Source organism: Corythoichthys intestinalis, chromosome 16, assembly GCF_030265065.1.
Source record: "Corythoichthys intestinalis isolate RoL2023-P3 chromosome 16, ASM3026506v1, whole genome shotgun sequence".
NCBI lineage: Eukaryota > Metazoa > Chordata > Actinopteri > Syngnathiformes > Syngnathidae > Corythoichthys > Corythoichthys intestinalis.
The window spans coordinates 1577797-1591263 of NC_080410.1; the positions used below are offsets into that span (position 1 = coordinate 1577797).

Genomic DNA, 13467 nt, shown 5'->3' on the forward strand with positions numbered 1-13467 from the left:
ACAGGAAGGAAACGAGAACTTGGGGGCTCTCCTTGCGAAAAGTTTGTTGGCTGCTGGTCGGTTTGACAGAAAAACCTCAGTCTTTTATGTGTTCGCTTCAACACCTTAATTGACAACTTGTCTTTTTTTTGTGTCAGTCGAAGATATTTTCCTTTTACCATTTTGTTTTATAAAATGATGGCGTGCGGAGGAAATGATATGTCAGGTAAGTTTTGCATTGAAACAGAATCTAACATAGCTGGTAAAGGTAGATCATTTCTCATTGGTAACGTAATCTACAGTCCAACCAGGATATACAGTAAAGCAGTGTAAATGTAACATGTAAAACTGTGATCAAATAAAAGTTTCATTCTATTGCCCACTTAGATGTGATGGATTCCTCCACAGATGAACGGATCGGCGAAGCACTGATAAAGGAGTAAGTTCACCTCATTGAGTGAATGAAATGATTATATTTTGCCACATTACATGCATTTCAAAAACATATATCGTCACATAATTGTGTGAAATGTATAAAACGTATAGTTAATGGGAAAAGTTAAAAAAAAAAAAAAAAAACACGGATGGATCGATGAATTTAAAGATTTATCAACATTGATTTATCTGTTTAATTCACAGCATGCTTTTAGAGGCTATTAATCGAAATGATACTTTTTACAAGAACAAGAAAGGGTTCTACAAAAGGGCGTAGGTTTGGTCTCAACATTGGTAGGGACACTTTTGCTGGGGCCGGGACATTAACTCATTCACTCCCAGCCATTTTCCTTTTACAAGATATAATGAACAAGACAAATAGAGCTTTTGATAGCAAAGTAACAATTTTACACATGACTACTGAGAGATGACGCCTGTTGTCGCCGAGATGACGCCGTTGTCGCCGAGTCTGCCGTGTAAACTTTTCCCTCATCGTTGTCTGTCTCACAAAGATGGATTATTTTTTAATCTCTGCGGGGTCTGCTTGGTGAGCCCGCTGCACGGTGGTCTCAGTCGTTTTGCTCCGTCATCCAGCGCCTGGCATTCCAGGCGTCCTCTCGGTTGTTTTGTTTGGTCGTCCGCCGCCTGGCATACTGCCGCCAGCGCTCCGACTGTGCTGCCCGGCCTTTCATTGCTGTTGAATTAGGTTGCGGGTCTTTACAAAATGCGCTACTGCCCTCCAGTGGCCAGTTTTATTGCTTTAAAATGGGTTTGGAGTAGGCCTGAACGATATTGGAAAAAACTATTGTTGCGATTTTTTGGGGGGTTTGCGATATATTGCGATATTATATTGCGATATTAAAATTTTTGTTTATATATATATATATATATATATATATATATATATATATATATATTTGTTAAAGAAATTTTCACTAGATGACTTGAATAGCTGTTTGGAAAGACTTTGGATGACTCACCATCACCACAGTGTACAGTGATCCATCGTTTTTTGCGGTTAATGCGGACCAGAACTCACCCTATAAGTGAAAAACCGCAAAATGGGTCCCCCCATCAATTTTTTTTTTTTTTTGTATGTGTTTTTCGTGCTCAATGTATTTATTCAGATTTAGCATTGGAAAGCGATACATATAAGACATGTTTTTTTTTTTTCTCACTTTTTCCCCAAAAGTGATTTAAAAAATGTATATAAATAAATGGTTTTTAAACACTTCAAATGTCATAATTATGATCAGTTTTAAACATAACTGTCCAACCAAATCATTTTTGAACAAGAATAAAGTACTGTAGTAGATAAATGCTTGGCTTTATTAAATGCTTCTGTTTTATCTCCCTTAGCTGTGAGCGTTGGAGTGAAATGTAGAAATTTCAAACTCCTCATGATCACTTCTGGCATTTATATGTCTCCAACTTCTCTACACGCACACACATGCATTCCAGCGCGGCTCCCTTGCAGAAACTGTTTAACAAGTTAAACGATGATTGACAGATGCCCGTGTGAAGTTTTTGGCCAGATCAAAGCCATCGTTAACTTTAATAAGCAAGTGCCAGCAGTGACTGAGAGGAACAAAGGGCTGGGAGAGGGAGTGTGTGAGGCTGTGCAGAGCAGAAAGCAAGGCGTATGTGGATTAAAAAAAATAAAAACTATTGCACGTGCTTGCGATGGGACTATCGCGCACCCGGACATCGCGGTGGCGATGTTTAAACGATATATCGTTCAGGCTTAGTTTGGAGCCTTGTTTTTTGTTTCTCAGATAGCTCGCAAGCTATAGATTCTTCTTGTAAAAAAAAACCCCCGCAAAAGACGTATAAATACGTTTTTGGGACAATGAAGCATTTAAAAATAGAATGTATTTATACGTTTCTGGGAGCAAATGAGTTAATAAGACCAAACAGATAGGGTGAACGGTGGTCAGGGCTAGATTTATCATTAATATGAACCTAATTTTTTGATACGCAAAATGATCAATGCAAAATAAATCTATATTCAGGGGTGCACATAATTTTTTTGCCCAGGTTCTCAGAGGAGGACCTGGAGATGTGACTTGGTCCTCATTGAGCTTGAGAGCCGACCCGCCTGATGCGATAAAATTATGACAAGCTTTACTTTGAGCCAATTACCTTTAATTAATTATACAAACAATTAACGCTTGATTAACATCAACTGGCACAACAAAATTGCCATTACTTTGAAGTGAAATGTAAAGAAATAAACATAAAAGCACTAATTCAAAATAAAGGGCATTCATATGCGGCTCTCACATTAACTCCAAGCCTTTGTAAAAGTGGGATGTCCTCCTCATAAGAGCTCATTGAACGTGCATGTTTAGCTTTGTGAAATGCGAGCAAAAACACGTTTGTCAGCGTATGGCGCTATTCTACAATAACTTTATTCCGCCACTTGTCCATAGGGCGAGTGGGGTCCTATCTGACATCGATAGTTTGCTTAATTGCCACATGCTTTGTTTTTTTCGTGCTTTTCAAAGTTTGGATGGCTAAAATTCTTTGACCCTACATAAAATGCGCTGCTCTTATTAGCGACATTGGGATTCTCACGGCAAATGTTGCACCACATTTCCGTGCGAGCATCATTTGCTTCTAGCAGTGGTACCTCCTGCAGCCACTTTTCAGCAAAAGTCCTTTTTTTCGGTAGCTCCAGTGATGTCTCTGTCGTCTGTCTGTCTTTTGACGGGGGTGGGGAATCACGGAAATAATTACTCAGTGGGGCCGAGAGAAAGTGATTTTCTCGTGTCCGCCGCAAATACAGTGGTCAGCCATTGGTACGCAAAAGCGTATGGAAACCGTTGAGTGCCAGCGCGTTTGTCTATGTCCGGTACGCATGCGCGCATGCGGACCACTTATTCACAAATTTGCAATATATGAACATAACCTAAGTTATATTAACATACACAACAAATACACGCTTTGGCGTATGTATTGTAACTCAGAGAGAGAGAGAGAGAGAGAGAGAGAGAGAGAGTGTATTTTGGCTGGTTAGGTGGGCGCCAGCCCAGCGGCCGGTCTGTGCTCCTCCTGAATGCACATATGGCCAGTCCGCCTATGTCTCTTAACTATCCAGGAATGCAAATATAAACAATTGTCTTAAGACTACCCAACATGTGTGTCTAAATAAATTAATATAACTGGGAAAAAAACTTCTTAGTCAGGGTATAACAAAATTAAATAAAAATGGAGCCTTTCTTCAGGTAAAGCACTGCTGCTTTTGTTGGGATGCACAGCTAAACGCAACAAAAAATGAAAACTTTTTACCTCTACTATGATTAATGCATGATTATCTTGAAAAATTAAATGTCTGCATAGGCTGCAAAAAAAAAGTTGTATAATAATCAGGGGTGCACATAAGTGGTCAGCATGCGCGCATGCGTACCGGACGTAGACAAACGCGCTGGCCCTCAACGACTTCCATACGCTTTTGCGTACCGATGGCTGACCACCGTATTTGCGGCGGACACGAGAAAATAACTTCTCAAAATGTCAAAGAGGCAGGCCACACTGAGTAATTACTTCCGTGTTCCCCCACCCCCGTCAAAAGACAGACAGACGACAGAGACGTCACCGGAGCTACCGAAAAAAAGGACTTTTGCTGAAAAGTAGGAGGTACCATGGCTAGAAGCAAATGATGTTCGCATGGAAATGCGGTACAAAATGTGCTGTGAGAATCCCAATGTCGCCGATAAGAGCAGCGCATTTTATGTAGGGTCAAAGAATTTCAGCCATCCAAACTTTGAAAAGCACGAAAAAAACAGAGTATGTGGCAATTAAGCAAACTATCGATGTCAAACAGGACCCCGCTCGCCCTATGGACAAGTGGCGGAATAAAGGTAATGAACAGCGACATGCACTGACAAACGTGTTTTTGCTCGCATTTTACAAAGCTAAACATGCACGTTCAATAAGGTCTTATGAGGAGGACATCCCACTTTTAAAAAGGGTTGGAGTTAATGTGGGAGCCACATAATGCCCTTTATTTTGAATTGGTGCTTTTTATTTTACATTTCATTTCAAAGTAATGGCAATTTTGTGTGCCAGTTGATGTTAATCAAGCATTAATTGTTAATATAATTAAAGTTAATTGGCTCTAAGTAAAGCTTGTCATAAATTTATCGCATCAGGCGGGTCGGCTCTCAAGCTCAATGAGGACCAAGTCACATCTCCAGGTCCTCCTCTGAGAACCTGGGCAAAAAAATTATGTGCACCCCTGATAATAATGTAGAAAATAAATACAGTGGTACTTCTACATAAAAAGTTAACTCGTTCCAGGACCTTGTTTGCACTAAATCCTTAATAAATGCTGCTGGTTCTATTGCAAATAGCAATTACACAGAGCAAAACAAATAAATCATGAATAAAAATCGGAATAATAAGATAATAATAGTAATAATAATAATACCTGTAATAATGTAACGAATCGGGTTCTGATGTGGCAGATGTGTTTTGCGTAGTATACCTGAACGCTTTTTGGAACCCATGTTGATTTCTCTCACAAGGATGTTCGCTGTGCGCCCGTCTTGCGGGAAAACAAACGGCGCTGCTGTCATCAGTCGTCATATTTCGAGCATGTCGTCGGATGTAGAAACAAATGGCCAGTCAAATTTTATGTTGGATTTCGAAAAGATTGTGTGTCAAGGTACCATTGTACATTTTAAATAAATGCAAGTCATCAGCCAATCAAATGTGCATTTCAGGGGAAAAATTGACCGGCACACTTTTAGTGAAAAGGGGTAAATGTGAGTCTAAACCAGGGGTCGCGTTAACCGGAAATTTTCCGTCGTTGACCGGTTTTTTAAAACGGTGACGGAAAAAACTGAAGTCCGTCCGTCATTTTGACAGGTTGCAATTCACACCCCAGACCACAGGGTGGCGAGTTAGCATATTAATTAGCTATTGTCTCTCTTAATGCATGACGTCATTGGATATTCTGTTAGAATATTGTAGCGTCACCGGGGTCTGGCGGCGGCACCGTGATTGACACATCAACGCGAGGTTCTTATTGGTGCACCCGGTGTGCCAGCGCGTCATCCAATTGATGGACAAGATTGCCGCCTGTGTATAGACCCCAATCACATGACGTCACAACTCCGCCCCCCTGACCGGAGCCGCCATATTGTGTGTCAGCTCGTCATGTTTACACATTACCGCTACGTACATGCCTCCTATTACGGCGTGTTTTTCTGCTCGTTAATATTAATAATCAAAATGGTGAAGGCGTGTGTGGCGGTTGGTTGCTGTAACAGAGAAGTCAGACGGAGAGACTTGAAGTTCTACCGTATTCTGAGAGACCCGAAGATGAGAGCGAGATGGACTGCTGTAATTCGACAAGAAATCTGGGCACCAAACGATCACCACAGACTATGTAGTAGTCTTTTTATATCTGGTAAGATGCATTTAATATATATTTAGAAGATTTTGGGCTGACAACCACAATTAAGATCATTGTGTGACGTTGGTGATTGGGGTCTATATCGTTGCCTCTTTTTCTTTGGGGGCGGAGTTGTTGGCGGTAAGCAGAGTAAAAAAGGGAGAAAAATACCACGACTTCCGTGTCTAATTTTTCGCCGCCAAGCAAGCGTTACAATATTAATTAAAAATGAATGAAAACTAAATACTATTGAATATGTCATCATTATCATTTTAAAAATTTAAGTGACGGGTAAAAATAGACTATGACCGGATTTTTATGACCCTGTCAGTCAAAATGACAGACAACGAAAATGTCTAGCGCAACCTCTGGTCTAAACGTAATGAAAACTATTAACTTCATCATAGTCGGGTAAATTCTATTTCTATCCTTACACAATAAGGGAAGTCAATCTAAATGACCTATATAACTGAACTCATTATATAATAGAAATAAGGTTGCTTAAAAGTTGGTGGGGACAATTTCAGCGTGCTGAAAAGTTGCTAGTGTTTTGTCCCTACCGTCCCGATGCAAACCTACACCCTTAGTTCTAGATCACTGATCACGAAACTCACAACAAAATTGTCATACAATATAAGTAATCTCAGCAAGTGCAGGTTTAAATATTTATTTATTAATTTTGAGGCTGTTATCAAGTTATCCCTTTCTTAACTGTGAGGTAACTCATGCTAACAAAGAAAAGGTTGAAGAACTGATGTCTTCTTTACTGCTTATTCTCACAAGGGTTGTGGGGGTGCTGGAGCCTATGCCAGGTAACTATGGGCAGGAAACTGGGTACACCCTGAACCGGCTGCGAGCCAATCGCAGGGCATACATTAGGGCTGTTCGATTTTGCTTAAAAAGAAAATCCCGATTATTTTCTCTCACACCCCATTTTCCGATATCGATCATTATTTCTTGGCAAAATAAAAATAATGAAAAAAATAAAGTTTTCGGAATGTCGTCTATTTGAACCTGAAACTGCCAGTGAATTTAACTCATTATATACACAGAACAATCCCTTGGGATTAAGGGCATTTCATTTATACAACAGACTCTAGCTCTGTTCTTAATTAAAGCCATAATAAAAAAAGAAAGTGCATATACCATTTGAAACAAAATCAAACATAAGAAAAGGTAGTCAGTCAGCCAGTCTGCCAACCAGATAGCAAGCCAGTCAAATCAATCAGGTGAAGTAGGTAAGCAGCTAGGCGCAGTGCGATGTGCTGTTACATTTCTCTCTGGGCTTACTTACACAAATGAATGATTAATGCAAAACTGTTACTCAATAATAACAATATGCAAGGTGGCGATTACCTTGTCTGAACAAAAACCCCAGTTAAGGTAACAGAATGATCCTTTAAATTTATGAGCACCTTATCTTTACAAAAGATGTCATGTCAAACACATTAATGGACCAATGAACAATGTGCATATAGATTTAATTTTCCAAATATAGACCAATGTATTTTGCCAAAGTATGTTATTGTATTAAAACAAAGAACAACATGGCATGCTTTTAATTCCTGTAATCTAATAGCAGCAATCTTGACAGGAAAACGAGACAGAGGGACAGACACGCACACGAATACACTTTAATACTAGTGGTATAGTGCTATATACACTCAGCCAGATGTGGCACTATATAACTTTCTGTCGTTGTTGTACATGAAAGTGTACAGACTAAGTAAATGAGGAAGTGCTGAACGCTGCATGTTTTATTTGACAATCCACTGCAATCGTTTTACATATACAACAATATTTTAAGCACATCATGAGATAATACATTACTAATGGCGTTATGCAATTCCTGTCCAAAGTTGACTGGGCAAAAGAAGATGAATTGCCTGTAGCTGTGCCGTTGTTGTTCTTGTTAAAACAGTGGCAAGGAAGTCGCCAGATTCATCAGGTTTTTAATTATTTATTTGAGAACTGCAACACGTCTACTGTGCGCTGTAGCCGGCGCCAACAACAACAGAACATAAAAAGAGAAAGTAAGAACTTCCCAGTCTTCCGCACCTCTGTCACTCTCTCGTCAGTCACACGGTACATTCAGGAGCAGCATGCAAAACACAACCGACATTAGAACCCAAAATGTTACATTATTATTATTATTATTATTATTATTATTACGATTTGTATTTATAATTTGTTTTGCTCTGTGTAATTACTAATTGTAATTGTAGCAGCAGTATTTATGAAGGATTTAGCGTTTTTTTTTTTTTTTTGGGCTTTGGAAGGAATTAATCAATATATAATGTATGTTCTCATGGGAAAATCCTGCTCGACAGGTCCTAGAACAGGTCTTGGAACAAATTAAATATGTATGTAGAGGTACTACTGTACTGGAATAAAATTAATTAGGGCTGTCAAACGATTAAAATTTTTAATCGAGTTAATCACAGCTTAAAAATTAATTAATCGCAATTCAAACCATCTATAAAATATGCTATATTTTTCTGTAAATTATTGTTGGAATGGAAAGATAAGACACAAGACTGATATATACATTCAACATACTGTACATACTGTAAGTACTGTATTTGTTTATTATAACAATGAATCAACAAGATGGCATTAACATTATTAACATTCTGTTAAAGCGATCCATGGATAGAAAGACTTGTAGTTCTTAAAAGATGAATGTTAGTACAAGTTATAGAAATTTTATTTTAAACCCCTCTTAATGTTTTCGTTTTAATAAAGTTTGTAAAATGTTCAATCAAAAAATAAACTAGTAGCTCGCCATTGTTGATGTCAATAATAATAATGGTGCTGAAACCCATAAAATCAGTCGCACCCAAGCGCCAGCAGAGGGCGGCAAAACACCAAAAAACACAAGTAACAAGTGGAAATGACACTTTGCTGTCATTTTAATCTGTTTGAGTGGGGCATGTGCGTTAAATGCGTCAAATATTTTAACGTGATTAATTAAAAAAAAATGAACGCCCGTTAACGCGATAATTTTGACAGCCCTAAAATAAATATTTGTCCTGCCTAATTTAAAACTATTATTTTACCCTCGTTAAACTGTCCCGTCCCAAGAGCATGAGTCCCTCTCTTGTGTGTAAAGCGCAAGGATGAAAATATTCTCTCCCGTCAAATTCAAACGATCATATCTCCGGTTTTCCTTGGTCTATCAGTGCCGAATAAAAACTGGGAGGGAGTTTTAAGTGTGCCTTTTCGAGTCATTTTGACGCGCTGTTGTTTTCGTCAATGATGACAATAACGTCAATAACGTCTTGTCATGTTGCCGTTTGTCATGCCTGTAATTTAGGGGATTTACAGGCTGTAAAGTCTAAACTGTCAGAGTGTCCGACCTTAAGGTGTCCTTGTGGAAACAGCAACACCAACAGGACTTCAGTTCCACACGTAGCGCCTCACTTGAGCTAATCATAAATTTAATGAAGAAAAAATATGCATAAAACAAAGCCAAGCGGTACACAAGTGAACTGAACACGCAAAACCGAACGGTTCAATACATCCACGTGAACCTTTACACCCTTTCTGTAAAGTGATGTTCACTTGTTCAATGATGTATCTCACCATTTTTTGTGATGTTCTTTCTCCAGGGTCATAGAGGAAGAACTAAAGGATGTGCGCTCAGATGATATTCCTCCTCTTACTCCACTGGTCGCTGTGAGAATAAAAAGTAGACAGGAGCAGAACATTGTGACCCAGTTGGGCAAAATGATCCGAATCATTGGTGACAGAGTGAAAGGTGACCAGGAGTTCCAGGAGTAAGTCACCTCTCTTTTTCATGTGGTGGTGCCTATAGAATTGGACATTGCATTGTTTACTCCTTATTCCTTGATAACAGTGCAATTGATGGTGTAGCCTGTGCGGAAGGATCTAAGTGGGACAAGTTTAAGGCAGTGGCTGACAAAGTCTTTGAACAAGGCATTACCTGGGAGAATATTGCTGTGCTGTTCTACGTTGCAGGGAAACTAGCACTCAAGGTGGGTTTGATTTTTTTTTTTTCTTTTCTTTTTTTTAACTCAACCCAGGGTTTCCCCTAGGATTTTTTTGAAGCTGCGGTGGTGGGCTGCATCGGAGTTGGACCGCCTCACCATGTCATGCCACGGCAAAATGGCTTAATATCATGACAAATAATTTTTTTTTTTACAATTTGTTTCCCAAGAAGAACCATAACAAAGATTTATTTGAAATATTTCATTAGCAATGCTAATATCACAGCTCTCAGCTTCGGTACATGTAAGTAAAATGCGTAACTGATTACAGATAGATTACCCTACGTAATAATACAACTTTTTTTTTTCTCGTAGCAATAGTACGACTTATATCTCGTAGTCCTTCTTTTTCCTTTTATTTGGCCCTAATATGTACTACATTAACACAACAATGATAGTCCTTCTGTTAATGGACCAATGACATTGGTTTGCATAGGGACGTTAGGGACATAACACTAGGAACTTTTCAGGATGCTCAAATTGTCCCCACCAACTTTTAAGCAACCTTATTTGCGTTATATAATGAGTTCAGTTATAGAGGTCTTTTAGACTCATTTTTTATTTTCATTATGTTAAGACTTACACTGACACCATTTTTTCCCCTCCAACACATGTTTTATTTGCCTGATGACTTGTTAAATTCTCTTGTTTTCAGTGTAAATCTTCTAGAAATAAGTGAAATTATCTGCCAGTACTTCAAGTAAATTTTACTCGGATTTCTTGAAATAAGAAAAATAGCTATCTGAAAGTAATCTGAACACACTTACTTTAAGCAAAGTGAGTACGTTTAATCTTAAAAAAAACATTTTTTTCGTCAGAAATGTTCTTAATTCAAGAAGTGATATTGTTCAAAACATTATTTGAAAGCATTTCCTCCCTTGATTTTAGTGAAAAATGACCAACCTTTTGATGTATGGTCTTAATAAGAACAAATGGTAATATTTACCCTAAAGTATATTGAATAATCTGACCCATTAATCTGTTAGTCTTTAACACTCAAAACAAGATGGAGAAAATTAATCGAATAGATTTAAGAAAAATCTTCAGATTAAAACGTGATAAATTTGCAGTGTGAAAGTTAGTACATACAAGTCAATACAGATTTAATTTTGCATTGATCATTTAGCCTATCAATTAGTTAGGTTCATATTCGTGAGAAATGTAGCCCTAAACCCCGTTCACCTAATCTGTTTGGTTTTATTAATGTCCCGTCCCCAGCAAAAAGTTTACTGTACATGCAGGTTATGCTGTTATATCGTCCCCACCAATATTGGGACCAAACCTATGCCCTTCCATTTCAAGGAGTGGGGGGAATTCTAATTGCCATGTAAAGAGATTTACTAGTTTCAGTGAGAAGGTGAATAATTTTTTTTGTTGTTCTCAGTGAACTACATTTAAACACAAACGCACATCGAGGTACCAATTAGCTGAGCAAGGACAAGTATGAGAGTCATTTTTCTAGTGTACCAGAGCTCGCGAAGCAATAAAAAAGTGCATTTATCAAGGTTTTGTCAGCCGTGATTGAGTATAGCCGTCTGCCGAAACAGCCTGATAGCACAGATATAAGTACGCCTGCCCCTCTGCTACTGAATGCGTTGTTGACATTAGCGCGGCGGCGCTCTGCCCGCCTCGCGGCGCAATTTCATTCAAACTTGACGTTTCGTCTAAGACGGCCGTTCACTGCTCACTCACCGCCAAAAAGTCAGATCCAAAATACTGTAATGCCCCGGATGGGAGGAAGAAGGAGAGGAGTCTGTATAGGCTTAACTACTCTATTGTGGCCAACAACAATAATAAAGAAAAACAATAAGAAAATAACAGCGGGCTTCCGCGACATGCAACCGCCATCTCGCCCATTCTCCTTCTAGCTTCCCTCTACGTCACAGCTCCCCGTCCCATCGTCTCTTAAGGGGGCCTCGCATAGTTACGGTCATTACAATACACAATGAATAGGTTGCCGCTGAACTCTTCACACTAGGCTGCCGCTAGATTGGAACTGCCTTAAAAAAAAAACTGTTTTGCACAGCATGGCGGCTTTTATTTTGGTGTGGCGGTGCGCCACAATAATTAATGTGTAGGGGAAACCCTGCAACCTATCGAGCTATAATATTTTCATTAACGTTCTGTGAACACTGCAAATTGACATGACTGAGTATTCATACGTCTCGGAAAGAAAACTGAATGGGTGCAGAAACGGCAAAGGAGAAGATAGTCTTCATGGCAAGTGTGAATGTAAAATCCCTTAATTTTCAGTCTGGGTGAGTCTTTTTCCTGTTGGGAGGGGTGAGTGCTGTACCTGAGTATCAGAGTTTGTGTTAAATGTAAAATTGTCTATCGCTCCCATCTATTGGCGGCTGTGTGCCCTTATGAATCAAATGAACATTTTTGAAAGGCTGAGCATTAGTGATGCACGATAATGCATTTCTAAATCGATACCAATAACCAATAATTTCCTCTTTCTTCCAGCTGATAACTGATAATGTCAAGCTGATAATTCTATTAAAAGGTATATATTTCTGTAAAGTTTTAAATTATACAAAAGAGCAAATGTTATTCTGGAAAAATAGAATTTATTGCTACTTTTTCCACATCAAATGTGAACAAGTAGTAAATTCCAACATCTAAACAATGACAGATTGCCTGACAATGTATAATGGTAAGCTTTTGGCAACAATTACTTATAGAGTAAACACTAAATTGCACAAAAATGCATTTAAAAGTAAGCCAATCCTAACAATGAATAACATTAAAAACTGCATAAAGTGATGGCAGTAGCGTACCGTAACTTATTCGCATTCGAAAAGTAGCAGCGGCTTGGTATCTGGCAGCGGGGCTCCAGATGCTCTCTGTAAAAGCAGCCAAAACTCCCATGTCCTCCATGACTGTAAACTGCTGGTCACCGAAGGCTATACACTGCATTAATTTTTCATCCAGGGCTTTGGCTCTCTGGTCACTTCGGTCAAAACGTCTCTGCTTGTCAAAAGCATCTCCGATAGTCAAAAGCCCCATAGCGTTCCGTTTGTTTCAAGGGATCCAGGAGTATAAAGATTGCAGGCCCTAATAAGCCACAATTGTTCTCATTTGCTAAAATATGTCATTACAAACACATCAAATATTGCCATTGATTTAAAAATCTATATTATTTAGTACAAGTTTTGACCTACGGAGGGCGCCATGTTTTACGTTGCGCAGCATGCTGGGGGTGATGATGCGGTTGGATTGAACTGGAAGAATAGCTGTGCTCTATCGTAGCAAAGCTAGTTTGACGACTGGTATGATTTTGTCACATTCTACTGCTGGTCAGATTGTTTGGTCACAGAACTTTGGGGTGAGTTCCCGACGTCGTACCTGCATCCAATTCCAGCTCATTTGCAGTGTCTTTAAACCGATCCTAGGCGGGTTACAGATAAATTGACTTGGGGCCATTTGACAGTTTGTATTCATAACAGATTTGTTGGTTTTCATCTGGGGACTTGAGTTACTGATTTTTGCTAATAGATCGGTAAACAATACGCATACCATCGGTGTGGAAAAAAATACCATGGTCCTTGTGGTGTTAGTTAATGTTACTAAACAATGTGGTCTTGAATGCTACCTACATGCATCAAACGTGCCTTAGGGACAAATAAAGCACATGACAAT

At 38.9% G+C, this 13467-nt stretch overlaps 1 protein-coding gene across 1 annotated transcript in view; it reads left to right on the forward strand.

Moving 5' to 3' along the window:
• The window catches only part of LOC130904876 (apoptosis regulator BAX-like), a 31420-nt gene continuing 17953 nt past the window's right edge, over positions 1–13467 (forward strand). Inside the window, exons 1-4 of the mRNA XM_057817963.1 lie at positions 1–205; positions 367–418; positions 9427–9594; positions 9675–9813. Coding sequence (XP_057673946.1) covers positions 175–205; positions 367–418; positions 9427–9594; positions 9675–9813 — 390 coding nt within the window. The 5' untranslated portion in view covers positions 1–174. The remainder of the gene's footprint in view (positions 206–366; positions 419–9426; positions 9595–9674; positions 9814–13467) is intronic.